The 18,762-nt window shown below is 36.6% G+C and overlaps 1 protein-coding gene across 2 annotated transcripts in view; it reads left to right on the top strand.

Annotated features, from left to right (window-relative positions):
• Window positions 1-18,762, top strand: part of LOC129227610 (synaptic vesicle 2-related protein-like) — a 111,598-nt gene that overhangs the window by 77,825 nt on the left and 15,011 nt on the right. Inside the window, exons 7-12 of one of the 2 annotated variants that reach the window (XM_054862197.1) lie at window positions 597-725; window positions 1,816-2,021; window positions 6,422-6,495; window positions 8,950-9,075; window positions 12,873-12,984; window positions 15,035-15,119. In XM_054862197.1, the coding sequence (XP_054718172.1) occupies window positions 597-725; window positions 1,816-2,021; window positions 6,422-6,495; window positions 8,950-9,075; window positions 12,873-12,984; window positions 15,035-15,119 (732 nt within the window). The remainder of the gene's footprint in view (window positions 1-596; window positions 726-1,815; window positions 2,022-6,421; window positions 6,496-8,949; window positions 9,076-12,872; window positions 12,985-15,034; window positions 15,120-18,762) is intronic. The other variant, XM_054862198.1, reaches the window with a different exon arrangement.

Consider the following 18,762-nt stretch of genomic DNA (forward strand, 5'->3'; position numbering starts at 1 on the left):
AGAAAGAACAGGTAGAAGTCGCAGGGAGCAAGATCTAGATTTTAAGGTGGATGGTCAAGCATCTCCCAATCAAACTTAACTCACACATAGCCGTGTTATCAACTGTGATACACTGGCGCCATTCTGAGTTAGCTGACTGATGGGGATGGTATAGAAGCATCCGGCGGAATAGGACAGCTGTATTTAAATGCCAAAATAAAATAGGTAAAATATTTATTTCCAGCTTTTCAAGTAGATGAAGTACATGATAAACAAATCTGCTACATGTGCTACACAAGCTAAAATTTTTTTTTCTCATTATACTTTGGCATGTAAATGCAGCCGTATCATTTCTCTTGCCCCTCCCCTGCTGGTCCACAGTCTTATCCCACGACGGTATGAACAAGATTACAGTGCCAATGGTTAGTGTTTTGTGAAGTAGTTGAAACACAGCTGAATATTACAAAAAAATATTTCTAAGTAATTACGCTTTGATTTCTTTTTCATCGCCGCGAGAAACTTACTTCCAAAATTAAACCACACTGTTCTAACATCACTGTATCAAGCAATTTTGTTTGTTGTGTGATTTCACCCAGCTGGGTTTCCTTTGATTTCAGTTCTTCTGGGCTCTGGGTGTCGTCATACTTCTGTCCTTCCTCTACTTCACGCTGGAGACCTCTGAAAATTGGAGACTCTTCCTCGCATTCGCTTCTTTGCCCGCTGCTATCGCCATGGTCATGATGAGGGTAAGCTTACATGTTCGAGCGCGGCTCTCGTAATACTAAATAAGACCACTGTATAACTCCTATTCAAGGGGTTCTAATACTAAATGCTTGTCGGTGTTTCGTTTTTGATACACAGTAGACAGACAGGCGAAATTGACCTGTTCATACTGCCATAATCGGACATGTTAAAAACTGTTATCGGAGAAATAAGAAGATTTGTAAAGCTGCGAAACTCACAGCTGCATGGGTGTCATCTGGGGGGGCTTCGCAAGAAAGCTTCTTTCTCTCTAAAGTTATAGCTTTTAAAAATTAAATTTACACGTTTTGATCAATATTAATTTGTTAAACAATAAAAGGAAAGCAAATTAATCCTTCTCATTCTTTCCAAAAAGGGAGTTTTTGAGTAATCTATCTCACTTTGAAAATCGCAACTATTGGAAAATTTGATTTTGAAATTGAATTTCCAACGATGAATGCTTCTTAGGTTTGCAAAAAAAACACGACGTGAAAATTTTATAAAAAGGAACTAATATTTTAATCACTGTTGAGGGGTTTGTCCGCCCTTTCCATAAGGGGGAAAAATTGAAAAAAAAAAAAAAAAAAAATTCCGGAGTCAGACGTTTCTAAATCCAGAAGTTGGAGTCGGAGTTGACTATTACCTATCCGACTCCGCAGTCCTGTTTTCTATCCCAGGAGGGGATAGACAGAAAGACTGTTTGTAGCCCATAGAGGGTTCTTCTATTTATCGGGAAAGAAGAGCATTTAGAGAGATTTTACTACCACAGTTGGCTCTGTATCTTGAATACTAGAGTCTAATCTCAACTTTTTACGGTTTTTTTTTCGTGTTTTTTACGAGGCAAAATGCTTTGGAAATAACTATTTTTGAGCCTGATCCATGTTGGGTGTTGGGTAGTGTAATCAGATTTATTAACTAACCATTGAATTTTGAGCCAAGTTTTCAGATAAATCCATAATATGGTGGTGAGAAAAATACTCCCGATACATTATTATTATGCATTAGTGAAAAGCCCTAATGTGTCTGCATAAGATTAAGTTTGTTTACTATCTTTTTATGCTTGCTGCGATTTAACTTATTCCGTTCTTCTTCCAGTGGTTCCCAGAGAGTTTCCGTTACCTGTTGGTAAGCGAACAGTATGTTGCAGCTGGGCACACCCTGGCGGAAATGGCTTTAACAAACAGAAAGGACCTTCCTAGAGGATCCCTAAATCCCTTAGTCGACAGGAAAAGGAGAGGTCGACCAGGTCTTCTCTTCACCGAAGGCCAACTGAAGAGCACTCTTCTTTTTATGTACATGGGGTACTGTGTCATATGTATCTTGTTTTCTAGTAAGCTTATGATATTTGCTCCCTCGTTTTATACTGAAGTTGAATTGAATTGAATACTATATGGCAACATATAGTATTTTTAATGCAGAACTTTAAAAAGAAATAAAATCATAGGACATCAAAACAGTCAAATAAAAGCAATAAGCAATCGTGATTGCTCAAAAAAAATACTTGTTCACTTGTAAAGTACGCTTGAAGGGAGTTAAAAACTATTTTTCATCTCGTTATATTCAGAAAAGAAAATGTCTGAGTGGAAATTTGTGTATATGATAGTCAAGCAGGGTTCAGAAACGCAACTTGATATTCTGATAAATTCGCCTCATTATATATAGTTAAAAAAGTAGTAAATTAAAAGTCATGCCGATGTTAAAGTATAATATAAAGATATTTTTGGTTGAGAGTAAAAAAAATAAAATTAATAAGATTAAATTATAAATCACCTGACCTGACGCCTCCTTTACGGATAAAAATGTTTGTCCGGTCAGTGTCCGCCCCAGTGGGGTTTTACCGTGTAAGCCAAAATTTGAAAAATGATTTTTTCACAATCGCAATACTTCTTTTACTGTATACACTGATGTAAGAAATTAAGAGAATTTTCAGATTTGGTTTATTTTTATTTCCAGAACTACTGGACCTATTTTAATCAAATTTGATATGTACATACATTGGAACAAAACAAATCAAATAACCATCTAAAATTTAAAATACACATGCATGATCATAAATAACACTCGTTAGAGTCAGATGGTATGAAACAGTTGAAAAATGGAACAAAAAATAGGGTTAGTAAAGAGTATGTTTCACTCTTACGGAAATACAGGCCTCGCAGTGTGACTCCATACTTGAAATGAAGGAAATTATGGGATCCTGGGTTAATTGTTTCCACTCGTTCAACTGCGCTGTACTCAGGCTATGGAGGGTCCTCGGAGGGGTGTTGCAAGCTGCTATTGCCCTCCCGAGCGCGTTCCAGACATGCTCTATAGAATTGGAGTCTTGGCCAATCTATCCAGTGAATATCCTCCCCTTCAGGAAATTCGTCGACCAGAAGAGCTCTATGTGGCCTTGTGTTAATATCCATTAAAATTAACTCAATGCTAACAGCGCAACTCAAGAGGTGAGCATAGGGTTTCAAGAACACACCCTTATACTGCCGTGTGCAGGTAAACGGCAGTATCTGCAGAAATGAGTTTTCGAGATATTTGAAGAAACGCGTCTTGGATTCAATACTAACAATAGGGAAATGTTGGAATTAGACGTCTTTTTCGCGCCTTTTTTCAGCAGAAACCAAATAGGCGAGCTTGTACAATAAAGATAACGTCCAATAGATGACAGAAATGCAAGAAAATGAAAAATGAAAAATTTGCAGTTACTGCCCTTTACCTGCACACGGCAGTATACCTCGCAACTGTCACAGAGCACCTCTCAAAGACATGGACGGATATGCAGCCATGCAACATGATGCCTGCCCCCAGAGTGTCAAACCTCCTCCTCCATGATGGTCGATATCACGGATATTTGAGGGTAGGTAGCGGGTCAAGGTTCAGCTTAACCGACTACTATTGTCTTACGTTTATGTAGATAGAAGCAGGAACTCGCTACCTGCCCTTCAATATCCAATGCCTATTGTCCGGTTTCCACGAGAAGGCACTCGACTTCGTCACGTGGTATTCGATGATTCTATTTCGATTTTATATCGCTGTTTTCAGCAGAAGGTATATTCTTATCATAGCAATTTCTTGTAAAAGCAGCCGTTTTTAAAACGAAAGAATAACTAACATGACAACCGAAGTGATGAAAAGAACACTATGACTTTTTTGCACATTAAAAAAGAAAACCAAGTTAAGGCTGTCTGGTTGTCGTATTTAGAAGCGACTGGATTGTTTGCCGATCACCCCCGCGTAAAATGGAACTCTGCATTCGAGGAGGCGGGGCGAAGTGCCTTCTAGTGAAAAACGGACAATATTTGCAACACCGTCGCCGGACCATCCACAGCCTGAGAGCAGCGTTGTTGAACGAGTGGAAACTATTGCCTCAGGATCCCATAAACCCCATAAACATTTCAAGTATAGAGTCACACTGCAAGGTCTATATTTCTGTTAGAGGCGGAACATACCCCCTACTACCCCTACACTCTTTTTGTTTCATTTTGGAACCGCTGTTTCATACCATCCGACTCTAACGAGTATTATTTATGTGATCATGCGTGTGTACTTTAAATTTTCAATGGTTATTTGTTTTGTATTATTTCCATGTATGTACATACCAAATTCCATTAAAATCGGTCCGGTAGTTATGGAGACAATTGACCAAATCTGAATATTCTTTCAATTTCTTTCACCAGAGTAAATGTGAGTGAAAACACATTTTGTTAGATGAATAAATACCATTGTGCTGAACAGTAAAATAAGAAAAAACAACGTCAAAAAACAACGCCAGCTTTTGTCGGATGTCTTTTCATCCATAACCTTTTGCATTGAAAAAGGCGTTCCCTATAACGCCGAAACACGTGTCTGCAGTGATCTGCAATTTGTGCTTTTTTGACGTTGTTTTTTCTTACTTTACATTTCGTTACCTTTTTTTAGGAAACCACCCTAATCGCGTCCACATAAACGATTTCTCTCTAATTTAACTGCTGAATTACTTCCTCGTCCCCATCCACTTCGACCAACTAGCAGGCACGAAACGAATGTTCACACCCGCAGATTTCAAAACTACTGAAGACTTCCAAACAGAGACAGGCTTCAGAAGCAGTCGAATCCTAACATTATTTATTTAAAATCAAGCAAAAAAACTGGTAGCAGAAAGTAATTTATTTACATTTGAGGCAGTTAGAAGCAAAAGGATGCAAGTGGCAAAATTAAAAATTTGGGGATAACCAGTACAAATAGTAGGGGGACCTCCACTTTGTCTAGGGGTAAGAGATGGTACTAGTAGTCTGGTAGGTGCTGCTGTATAGCATGATTTAGAAAAAAAAAAAAAAATCAATGAAAGCCTACCTACACTGTAAAAAAATTCCGAAGCGTTAATGGTTATTTTCGTGGAACCTTTCGGGATTCCAGAGGTTTTCACCTATTTCCGCGTAAAATCAAGTATTTTCGCAAAAACGTTTCTTGAATTGCTAAAAGGTGCACGGATGCAGACTTCTCACTGGTGAGAACGATATTTTTTGCTACCAGTTTAAAGATTGACTGAGTGTGTTTATTAAGTGTATAGGCTTTAACTTGATTACGGCCCGTCCAGATTGACTATGTTCCCAAAGGGGCAAATATGTCACTGGACAGCTGCAGTCGTGCGAGGCAAGGAATATGCGTGGTTCTTGCTCGCAATTTTCGTGCAGGTGGCCATGGTTGCTCTAATGCTTCCTTAGTAAATCAAGGAAGTTCTAATCAAATAATTTAATTTTTTAGAAGGTTCACGACTGGCTTTAACAGGAGAGATTTTCCAATATTTCAGAAAAGTTACTGACTTTTATCGGAAAACGTTCCTGGTTTTTGCAAGATATGTTACTGGTTAAAATTGGGCACATCAGCTGCCTATTATTTTCCAGGAACGTTTCTGAATCGTTTTTACAGTGTAGGACTTTATCTAAACGCGTTTTACGCAAAACTTGAAAAGGTCCTCTTTCATCCCTTTGCTTCTCACTGCCTCGTTTGGTAATGGGGTTGTTTCCTTCAGTCAAAAGTAGTCCTTTTTGTCACTGAAATTAATTGAATAAGCAAAAAAATAACATGGATCCAGAACATACTTTCATTTTCTTAACAGTTATTTTTTAATTAATTTTTTTAAATGTCCGATTTTTCAAACAAATCTTGGTCTTTATGACGTCACAAATGATGCAATTTGGCGCATCTTTATACCCTTTTCCACGTTATGATAATCAAGCAGCGAATTAAAATTGCGCTCTACGCTTGCTATCAACCCTATCGTTGCCAATATACGTGAGTAAAGATGTGAATTAAATATTTTGTTCTGTGAATGGCAACACAGAATGGCATTTCATCACTTGTGATGTCATCGGACAGAAGCATAAACAATGAAAGCTTGCCGATTTAAGTAATGTTTTAAAAATATTAAACTTAAGCAAATTATTTAAAAAATGGTCAGATCCTATGTTTTTAAGCATGCACTTTCAGAAAAAAAAATACTTTTAAAATTTTGGAAACGACCCCATTGCTTTTATTAGAGATTTAAAAAACTTAGGGTAGATGCATCCGCTAACCCTACTTTTGTTATGAAAACGGTAAAACAGAAAGAGAATCCGGCTTGCTAATTACATTTCTTGCTTTTTCGGTTAGCCCGTCGTCCGCACATAAAGGCAGAAGTGTGAATACACTTTTTATAAACATTCTAATTCAATATTTTGTTTTGCAGGGTTGCTACAGGAGTTGCGTACTACGGCTTAGACATGATGACGCCGCATCTAACTCGTTACGGAACTCAAAATAGTAAGTTTCTACTTTCTCTTAAAAATATTCGAGTAAAAGGTGTATGGTAATATTTGTTGAAAAATGAAAGGACTGACAAGACAAGCTAACTCTGTACATCAAAGCCAGCTTAACGTTAGAGTTACAAAGCAACGTTAGTTTCAAAAGTCGAGACTCACGCTCTCATAACACTGGTAAATAATCATAAAGGATCTTTTTTAAAAATAGAATTTAAGTAAAAGTTATGGGCATGTTTAAGAGAATTTTTTAATGTGGATTGTTGGTGAACTGTGCTCAGGGCCTGATTAACGCACGGTCCAGCGGGTCCGCGGACCTGGGCACCACAAATTTAGGGGCACCAAAATAGCCTAGCCTAAATTCACTTACTTACTTCCTTTTTGTTTTTAAAGCTCATTTTACTTTTTCTCAACTTTAAGGGAGAGGAGGCTCAAATTTTTTTAAAAATCGGCTCAAAACCTCATAAAGTTGAAAACATTTCGCATAAAGAAGTCGTTGTCCCTTAGCTTTGGAATTTCAAAATAATTACTCGGATGACATAGATGAACATTTTCTAGAAGAATTAACACACTTTCAAATTTTTGCAAAAGGTAACCCTTCTCCTGGAGAATGTTTTAAAAGGATAAGATCACTAAACATTACACATACATTTCCGAATGTGGATTCACCCCTGCAGCTTCTTCTTACCTTGCCTATCAGCAGCTGTTCCAGTGAACGTTCCTTTTCATTTTTGAAAAGAATAAAAATCATTTGAGAAGCTGCGTTTCTCATTATAATTTACAGGCATTTTCCTTATTGACAATTGAAAATTCTGTGACATCAAACATAGATTTCAATTATTTGATAGACACATTTTCATCTGTTAAAGCCAGAAAGAAGCTTTTTTAAAGCTTGATGTCAGAATTAGTAAGATTTTTTTTGCAGTTTTAAATTATTTGTTAACTCTTTTTCGCCTTAAGAGGCAATTTTAACTGTGATTAGTTTGGTAATTATCAAGTGTTTGGTATTCAAATCCCAGATTTCCTTTCAAATGTAGTAATGTTCCTTTAAAATGTAGTTTCTAGTAATTAGGTTTCTAGTTTGAAACATTGACTTTAAAATTGCGCGGATTTTCTCATGTGTGGGGGGGGGGGGGGGCACCAGCATCTACTCAGGACCTGGGCACCAGTTTGGCTTGATCGGGCCCTGACTGTGCTTTATTGGCTTGTGCTTTACTTGGTTTACTGGCTTTCTGCGGAAAACGGTCCTGGTTTTTGCAAGATATGTTACTGGCAGAAATGGGGCACATCAGCTGCCTATTATTTTCCAGGAACGTTTCTGAATCCTTTTTACAGTGTGGGGTCCGAAAAAGATTGTCCTTTTCATCCATGGCTTCAAAATAGTTTAAAATTTTTCTGCACTTTTGAAGCCAAGTATGTCGAGAGCTATTTAACTTAAAATTATTCACATTTGTCGTAATGGTGGTCGCTTTCATTTTTTTGTTTCTCTCCCTTGACTTTCAGCTACAATATCCTCGGAAGTATATATCTCGGAAATAACATTCTTTTCAACAAATATATGATTTTTAAATGTTCCTCTACTCCATGAATGTAAAAAAAAAAAAAAAAAGGCCGTGTCACCACTTGCTCATGATTTATGTCTTATCTCCAACTTTCGGTTGAATTCAAAATGTTAATGAATTTTTCGAAAAATAGAATGGGGTCGTTTCCAATGTTTTAAAAGTATTTGTTTTCTGAAAGAGCATGCTTAAAAATATAGGATCTAACCATTTTTAAAATAATTTGTTTAAGTTTAATATTTTTAAAACATTACTCAAATCGGCGAGCTTTCATTGTTTGTTTCTGTCCGATGACGTCACAAATGATGAAATGCCATTCTGTGTTGCCATTCACAGAACAAAATATTTAATTCGCATCTTTACTCGCGTATATTGGCAACGATATGGTTGATAGCAAGTGTTGAGAGCAATTTCAATTCACTCCTTGATTATCACAACATGGAAACGCGGTACAAAGATGTGCCAAAAAGCATCATTTGTGACGTCAACTAGATCACGCCTTGTTTGAAAAATCGGACATTTAAAAAAATTAATTAAAAAATAACTGTTGGGTAAATGAAAGTATTTTCTGGGTCCATGATATTTTTTTTTTTTTTTTGCTTATTCTATCAATTTCAGTGACTAAAAGTACTACTTTTGACTGAAGGAAACAACCCCATTGTTTTCTGATGAGGAAATCAATAGACATTTTATAAATTACAAAAATTCTGCTCGCTTTAAGCGGGGTTTTTCTCTTTAAAGTGAGTTTTATTCCCATAGATTTTACATTATACCAATCAGATCTTTTTGATTTCCTCGCTAAATCCGAGTTTTCGTTTAAAGAGGGCTCGCTATAAGCGAGATCGTCTGTACTAGTAAGTGTCCATTTTAATGGTATATGATAGGCTCTTCATTTCCAGTTACAGACATGAATTACACAACCGACAACTTTCTCAGCGACAAATTTCTTCCCATATCCTGCCTGAAAGGAATGGAAACAACAGAATTTATCGAAATCTTGTGGACGAATGCACTGGATTTCCCAGGTAAGATCGGAAAGTATGAAATTTTTATCTGTTTCTAAAGATGTAAATAATTGAGGGGCTGACATGGGGAAGACAGGAAGTCAAACTTTGAGTTTCTAACGAAAAAATCCTCGTATAAATAATAGCCGATGATCGAGTAACCCGCGAGTTTCAAAAATGAAACTCGCGCCAGGGCATGGTAATTTGATTACATTTTTCGGTAATATTTGACATGCAGGGAAAGGCTTTATTGTGACAAGGCTGATCTCGATCCGATAACTTAACTGTTTTACTGGTAAGACAGTCATTTCAGGGGAATGAAGAAACGAAAAAGGGGTCAACAATGAACGCTATCTACTGGAGTTTAGGGTTCATTGTAAAAACGATTCAGAAACGTTCCTGGAAAATAATAGGCAGCTGGTGTGCCCAATTTCTTCCAGTAACATATCTTGGAAAAATCAGGAACTTTTTCCGCTAAAAGTCAGTATCCTTTCTGAAGAAGTGCGAAATCTCCCCTGCTAAAGCCAGTCATGTCTCCAGAACCTTCTAGAAAAATTAGGTAGGTTTAGAGTAATTGATTATAATTTTCTTAATTTACTAAGAAGGCTCCAGAAAAATCAGAACGAACCACGGCCAAAGCTATGCAAGAAGGAACCAAGTATGTCTCTTGCCTGCAATTCCTGCCTTGGCAAAGCTGCAGCTATCCATTGACATTTTCGCTCTCATTGAGAGCTTAGTCCGTTTGGACAGGCCATAAGCAACCTTAGGCCGATACACTTAATAAACACGCTCATTCAATCTTTAAACTGGTTTCTAAAAATCTTTTCCACAACAGCGAAAAGTCTGCACGCGTGCAACTTGTAGCGATTCAGGAAACTTTTTTGTGAAGATACTTGTTTTTACGGGGAAATAGGTGAAAACGTATGCAATCCCGATACTTTCCACGGAAATAACCAGTAACGTTTCTGAATTTTTTTGCAGTGTTCATCCACTGGAGTTAGGGTTACCATTTCAAGTATCAAAATATCATCAAACAGGCAATGGCTTCGTTCAAATGTAGAAGAGTAGAAGCAATTTTCACCAGTCATACCTTGACGGGAGACTTTCTAGTAAATAAATAAACGCTCAATCTAGTGGAATGGAATTAACATTAAGCCAATCGGCAAAATGGTTTAGTTTCTACGAGGGATGGAAGATGTCATGTAGTTCACGCGTTTCTTAGTTTTCCCTGTCAAATTTACTTTTTGAGACTAAATGTCTCAGCCTCCCCAATTTTACTAATATGCCCGTAACGTAACTAAATTCTTCAGAATATTGATGATTTGCTGTGTTGGTGTTCTAAACTGTCACTATTTTTTGACGCAACTTCCGTTTTCATTCCGTTCCAATATTTCCTATCTTTAAGGAAAGTAAACCTTCAACGCTTTATTTTTTTTAAGTTATACCTGAAAGATATTCTTCTTTTTGCAGTGTATGTTTTAATTTAAAAATATTTGAAGAATTGGTTTATAAAAAATAAATTATGGTTTTTGCGAATTTTCGGAAAAAGTGCATTTTGCGTAAAAAGATCGCTTCGAACCCCTGGCTTTAGTCTAGTGGTGAAAGAAGAGTGACTGTGTTGGGGAGGTTCTAGGTTCGAAGCCCATATTCGCGCGGGCATGGATGTTTTTTTCTCTCTTCTCCTTGTCCTTTCTTTGTGTGAATGTTTTGTTGCGCTGTGAATGATTGCCTAGACTGTAAAAAAATTCCGAAACGTTACTGAGTATTTCCATTTAACGTTTCGGGATTTCAATTGCTTTTATCCACTTCCTGGAAATGTCAAGAATCATTGTCAAAAAGTTTCCTGAATTGCTGCAAGTTGGACGAATGCAGATTTCTCTCTGTTGACAAAAATATTTTTAGTTCCAAGTTTAAAGATAAACTGAGAGTATTTATAAGGTGTATTGGCTTCAGTTCGAATGCGGCTCGTCAGACTGACTAAGCTCCCAAAGGGAGCCAATAAGTCTGTGTACTTTGTCGCTTTGCAAAGAGTGCACGCAAGTGAGATGCTTGATACTTACTTGCAATTCTCGCTCAGCTTTGGTCATGTTTGCAATTTTGTGTTTTGGAACTTAATAAATTAGGAAGATGACAAGCTGCTATATTATCCATACCTTAGATTACTCTGAAGGTCCAGAGACACAACTGACTTTAAAAGGGAATATTCCTGAGTATTAACGTTAAACGTTCCTGGTTTTTTTGAGGTATGTTACTGGCAGAAAATGGGCACATCAGCTGCCTATTATTTTCCAAGAACGTTTCTGAATCATTTTTACAGTGTACTCTATAAATGGGTCCTTATGGCATGTGTGTGCTGTGGAAGTGGGACGTCACACTAAATTATGGTACAGTCGGAAAAGTGAAGCAGCGCACCCCACGTTGCCAGCCTTGGTGGCACAAGACAACAGCAACAGTGTGGTTTTTATCCCCGTACAGCCTACACTGTAAAAACGATTGAGAAACGTTCCTGGAAAAAAAAATGGGCAGTTGATGTGCCCAATTTCTGTCTATAACATATCCTGCAAAAACCAGGAACTTTTTTCCAGAAATTCAGTAACCCTCCTGAAAAATTCAGAAATCTTTCCGTTTAAAGACAGTCGTGTCTCTGGAAAATAAGAGTAAACTTAAGAAGGTATAATATAATAACTCGGGATCTTCCTGATTTATCAAGTAAGTTCCAAAAGCGGTGTTGCAGACACTGCCAAAGCTAAAACAGAATTGCAAGTAAGAATGAAAAATTTTACTCCCTTGCAATTCTTGCACAACTACGTAGTCCATGAACTTATTTGATTCCTTTGAGAGCTTTATCAGCTCGGACGTGCCATAGGCAAACTGAAGCCGATGGTATTTTTTATAAATACGGTCAGTTAATCTTTAAACTGAGAGCTAAAATATTTTTCACAGCAGTGAAAAGTCTGCATTCGGGCGATTTGTAGCAATTCTGGTAACGTTCTGACAATGATACTTGGATAAAAATCATTGAAATCCCGAAACGTAACTCGGAAATACTCTGCAACGTTTCGGAATTTTTCGCAGTGCAAGTTATTTCCAAAGAAAACATTTTCATCTACACATAATTCAAACACAGGCGGATACAGGCTACCGCTTTAGGAGTGGAGGTCTTGCAGAGAAATAACCCCCACCCCTTCTCCATCCCTTCGAACCAACCTATCGTTTTGGGGGCGAAAAATTCCTGAAACTGTTTGGGTGTCTAATAGGGAAAATGCACTTATTACAGCAGGGCAAAAACGTAACTGACTAATATCTTAAGCAATGAAATGTAGTAGTATTTCAAATGTTTACTTTTAAAAGTTTTTGATGAATTAAAAAGATTACTTGAATTGTTTCCGTTTTATTCACAAATTGTTTGAGCACAATATGGATGCATAATAGTGTCGACGGTTTAGGGTGGGTTATGATATGACCCCATGACCTTCCCCTTGTATCCGCCACTGAATCCAAAAGAATAATGCATTTAACGCGCATGAGAGAGATTTTTGTTTTTAAAATTATTTGTAGTTTATAAACAGTTTTGTGACTGAATTATTAACTTGTGTCAGTATCAAAATGCAAAGCAGCCATATTGTACCACTCAAGTCACACTGGTCAACAAAGGAGAAATGCTCCAAAGAGGAAATGTAATGATGAAATTCAGTGTGACATCAGAGTCACTTTGGGAAATAGAGGGTTTAAGTGTTAAAAGAGTAAAATACTGAAATTATGACTTACGCAGTGCATTCAAGTAGTTTATAAAATAATTACTGAATTTTTTCCTGAAGGTTTTCTCATCTTTTTCATCTTGGTGGATGTCATCGACAGGAAAATATTGCTGTCCGCATCTTGCCTGCTCTGTTCACTCTTCACGTTTCTGTTGCTTCTTCCAACGAGCGAGTGAGTCACTGAATCTTTTATAAGTCCTTGAAAAGAAATCACAGGGCAGTGGTTACCAATCTTTTTTGCGCATCGCGGTCAACCTTTTGACAATAAAACAACCCGCGACCCTATTTTAGAAGCCCTGTACACTATAAAAACAATTCAGAAACGTTCCTGGAAAATAATGGGCAGCTAATGTGCTCAAATACTGGCAGTAACATATCTTGCAAAAAACAGGAAACGTTTCTGCTGAAAGTCAGTAACCTTCCAGAAATTACCCTGGACTCTTTTTGAAGAATTCAGTAATCGCTTAGGTTAAAGTCAGTCGTGTCTATGGAACCATCAGAGAAAACTTACGTTGGTGTAGCATAATAACTTGGCACCTTCCTGCTTTGCCAAGAACGCACCAAAAGTATTAGTCCAAACACGACAAAAACCTAGACAGAATTGCAAGCAAGTAACATGAAGCTACCTCAATGTAGATACTCTTATTAAATACGCCCAGCTGATCTTTATGCTGGTAGCTAAAAATATTTTTCACACCAGTGAGAAGTGTGCATTCGTGCAATTTGTAGCAATGCAGGAAACCTTTTAACAAAGATAACTTAATTTTCTCAGAATTAAAAAAAAAAAAATGAAATTCCGTTATACGTTCCACAAAAATAATTAGTAACAATCCGGATTTTTTTTTTACAGTGCACAGGCCTGAAATAAACTGGCTGTTTTCAAAAATGTATGACAGGAAAACGGTTATTGATAAAAAGCAAATTCTTACAGAAAATTCATGCAATGGGCTGTAAATCCCCCCCCCCCCCCGTGAATTCGAAAATTTTAGTTCAAAAAGTTTTCAACAAATGACGCTTCAGGTAGTAAGCCCGTAAATCAAAAACGAAAAATTGAAATTCACCTAATTTTTCTCCGATTGCGACATGTGCTTGTAGCTGACGGTAGACATTTTAAAAATAACGTTATGAAATTTTGAACAAATGTCGTTGATATTAATTTTTTTTTAAAAGTATGATGAAATTTTCTCTCTTTCTTTGATTAAAAGGCTTACTATCTGCAGCGCCATCTCTTGGGAAATTGTTGAACAAAAGTTTGCAACTCTAGGTAGTAAAAACTTACAGCCCACCAAATGAATTTTCTGCAGTAGTTATTTCTTTATCATTAACTGTTTTCCCGTTATAAATAATTTAAAACAGTCAGTTTGTTTCAGAACACCCTGTAAGTACTATATATGCAGGGGTGCCCCCCCCTTAGGGCAAAGGTGCACCCCCTATACCACGAAGCCCATAACAAACTGAGGAAAATACTCCTCAAAACATCCCCCTAAAAATTTCAATTGCGCAGTCTGCGCTATGACCCCCTCCCCCTAGGTGGGCACCCTGATCTCTGTTCTGGACTGCCACTGAGAAGATAGAAAGGTAAAAATGTAAGTTTGTCTGCAGCACATTTATTTTCGAAATATATTTTGTTTCAAAATAAATTTTACTCGTGCCTTAAAATATTTTTTTGATGCTACCCTGTCAGGACACCCTGTACTTTTCAGAACAATTAAAAGTCTTCATTCGTGTAACTTATAGCAATTCCGGAAACGTTTTTGCGAAGATACTTGATTTTACGGGGAAATAGGTGAAAACCTGTGAATGCCTGAAACGTTCCACCAAAATAACAGTAACGTTTTGGAATTTTTTTTACAGCGCTGTTCCGGCGGTTGACGAGCGTTAGCGAGCAGGGGGATTAGCCGACAAGTTATAATAAAAAGATTGCTTCTCTTTTTTATCTGTAATAGTTTTAAAATTCGGTAATAGTTGGAAAGAAGGGAATAACGTCGTGAATCCTTGATAATTTCTTCACGATCCGAACTGGGGTCGTGACCCAAACGTTGGGAACCACTGTCATGGAAGATCTGACTCTGACTTACCAATTCATTCCTGTAGTGAATTTTACTCTTGACGAATATTTGATCAATAATAAAATTATTGGAATTAAAATTTTTCGTTGAAATCATAATTTTTTCAAACTTTATTTCAGTGTGTCTTTTGACTAAAATTCACATTTCTTCCAGCCCCATTATGCCCATTGCCTTCTTCTTCTGTGCCAGGACGCTTCTCATCAGCCAGTTCGACATGCTCCTACTTATGACGGCAGAAGTAAATTTTTTTTTTCATCTCAAATTATGTTCATTGGACAAAGCTGTGCACCAATGTACTACGTACTACGAACTGCAAGGTCGTGTTCGAACAAGTCAACCACGCAACTAAGGGTTACCGGGCCAAAATCGTGAAAAAATCGAAAGAGCATATGGAGGGAAAAAGAAAAATGACGCCGAAAATCATTTACCTTCGTGTCCCACTGTCGAGAAATAAGCTCTTAACGTTTGTAGAAAATTTTAAGAAAACGCCGAATTTAAAGATATTGCGTTAAATTAAAGGTAAACACGGGCATACACTGCCTGCACGTGGCAGTAAATCTGCAAAACGTGTGAAAGATGTACTCCATTACTTACCGGAATTCGCTCAATTTAACTGTTTTTCATAAAATTTTGGCAGATTTTAAGATCTTATATTTAGATAATGGGTACACGAGGACGGAAATTTAATGCATTTAGAAAAGTGTTTTAGTATGTTCTCTTAATTGCTACTTATTTAGATTTTTACTTCATTTTACATAATAAAGGAAGTACTTGTACTCAAATATCGGAATAAATATCCATTTTGCTCACATCTGAATGGATGTTGGTTTTTTTTTCTTTTTTATTTATTTATTTATTTATTTATTTATTTATTTATTTATTTATTTTGCCCGAATTGTTCATTTTGACAATCCCCGAGTTAATTACCACGAGTTTCTCCTGATGTCTGTACGTGCGTATGTACATATCTCGCACAACTGAAAAACGGTATGACGTAGAAAGTTGAAATTTGGTATGCATGCTCCTAGTGTGGTCTAGTTGTGCACCTCAAATTGTGGTTGCGTTAGGACGTTCCTAAAGGCTTTTTACACCTTTTTTGGGGAAAATCAGTATTAATTTCAGTGCAAACCCAAGAAATGTTACAATTTGGCAAACACTTGGAAATATATGGCCACGCTTCTGGTAGCCAAGTTTTGTCACCAAACTGGCGATATATCGCCAAGTTGGGCCAAAATTTGGCGAAATAAAGATAATATTTCGAATTTGGTTTCAATCTGGAGCTATTGGCATTATTTAGAGAATATTGGAAAAATTAATCTCTATAAACTGCTTTTTTGCATCGACAAACTAGAAGTGAACATATTTAAAGTGCTTCTTTCTTTCTCCAAGGCACTGTTATCATTAAGTTGGATTTTTTTTAGAAACTAAATGTTGGAAATAATAGTTATGCCATCTAAATAATGATAACTCCGAGTCCTGGAATTTTACAATCTTCAACTCGAGCTCCTTTAACCCAAAATTAATCTGACTCCGACTTCAAAAGCACTGACAGAGTTGCAGACTTAGCGGGAATATAATTGTTTCAGATTCTTGGAATTTTAAATCTTCGATTCCTAACTCCGACTCCGATTCTCTTAACTCAAAATCAATCCGACTCCCCGACTACGACTCTTACTCCGCAGTCTTGGGTTAAACGTGTTAATTGACTGTATTTTGCTGCTCTTAGTTTTCATTTGAATCCCCCAAAATCCTAAAGCAAAAGTAGAAACGTTCTCCCATTTTCTTTTGTGTTTTGTTTTTATCTACAAATATTATATCAATAATAAGGTCGTTTCCAAAAATTTAAAAGTATTTTTTTTTTCCTGAAAGAGCATGCTTAAAAACATAGAATCTGACCATTTTTTAAATAATTTCTTTAAGTTTAATAGTTTAAAAAAATTAAATTGATGCACTTTCATCGTTTAACGCTTCTGCCGATGGCATCACAAATGATGAAATGCCATTCACGGTCCAAAATAATTAATTCGCATCCTTACTCACGTGTATTGGCAACGATATGGTTGATAGCAAGCGTAGAGAGCAATTTTAATTCGCTTCTTGATTATCATAACGCCGAAATGCGGTAGAAAGATGCGCCATAGTGCATTTATGACGTCATATAGACCACGCTTTGTTTGAAGAATCGGACATTAAAAAAAAATTAATTAAAAAAAATAACTGTTGGGAAAATGATAGTATTTTCTGAGTCCATGTTATTATTTTTGCTTATTCTATCAATTTCAGTGATAAAAAATACTACTTTTGACTGAAGGAAACATCCCCATTGGCCAGGATAAACACTCGATTTTTCCCTACTGCTCTGTCTCACTTCACTAAACTGTCATGAATTACTATCCAGTCATAACAAGTAAACCCCAATTTGGTTTTTAATGAAAAGTAATGTTTTGAGGGTTTTGAAGCACGATTTTTGTAAATGATTTTTGGGAATGCAGTAAATCACTTCATGCATCTAACACGGTCTACGCTTTGACATTTAATTGAAATCTTTCTGTTATACTTAATGTTTGGAAAGTTTAAAAAATAAAGTAAATTCTCTCAAAAACCTATGACATTTTTAAACTAGTATGTTGTGGCCATCACGAAACTTTCTTCTATATTTTTCTTTTTTTTTTCTGATCCCTCCCCATGCTTGACGAGGAAGCAATATTCCCAACAAAAACAAAATGACACATGCAAAAACTTGACGACTATCCCAATGTCTGAATTATTGCGAAAGCAAAGCAAAGAGCGAAAATTGAAAGTTATTTTAAAAGCCTTGCTTGAATGAATTACAAATATTTTATTTGTTAACAAACATAAGATGGCAACAGTTAAAAATTTTAAATCATTGCGATAATATTTCCTATCATTTCCATACAATTAAAATCACGAGAAATACGCAGACGACAATCTATTACGATTTATCTTTCTTATTGTTGCATTAATAAAAATATTTTTATTCGAAAAAAAAAAAAAATCAACACCTCTTGGAGCGATCGGCGTCAAAATAGAACCAAAGCCTGTTTACATATGGATTCACATATATTCCAAATTTCAACCAGAACGTAGCATTACTTCTTGAGATAGGGCACTCAAAATGGAAAAAAAGAACGGGTGATTGCGCTACCCCCCTTTTTAGCTGTTGACACAAAAATAAAATCAGTTCTTATACCCACTAAGGGCTACTTGCCGATAAATTTTTCTTTCATTCCGTTCATTATTTCTTGAGATACAGCAGTCACAATTGACGACAAAAAACGTTCTATAGCTCAACCCCCGTTTGAGTTATTGACACCAAAATTGAATCAGCACCTGTTCCTGTTAATACCAACATATGGATCAAATTTTGTTTGATTCCGCCAGTTACTTCCTGAGGAATAGCAAGCACGCGTAACTCGAAAAACGTCCCATTGCTCCACCCCCCTTGGAGGAATTCGCGCCAAAAACTAATGGGCACACGTTCACATAGGGGCACATATGTGTACCAAATTTCGTTCGATTTCATGCGGTAGTTTTTGTTGTAGAGCGGCCACAAAAAACTGGTCACACACAGACGTGACACACATACACACACACATACACACACACATACACACACATACAGACAGACAGACATTTTCCAAAAATGATCGAAATGGACTCAGCACACCTCAAAACGTTCGAATCCGTCAAAATTCGAAATTCGAAAATTTGCACGAATCCAATACTTTCTTCTATATATTAGATATAGAAGAAAGTAACAATGATTTTAAACAAATTTCACACCATTATTCTTGGAAACTCTGCAAGCAATTGAGCTTTTATATTAAGTGGAAACAAATCGAAACTAAATTTAAAATTAT

This window comes from Uloborus diversus, chromosome 8, assembly GCF_026930045.1.
Source record: "Uloborus diversus isolate 005 chromosome 8, Udiv.v.3.1, whole genome shotgun sequence".
In the NCBI taxonomy this organism is placed as follows: Eukaryota; Metazoa; Arthropoda; class Arachnida; order Araneae; family Uloboridae; genus Uloborus; species Uloborus diversus.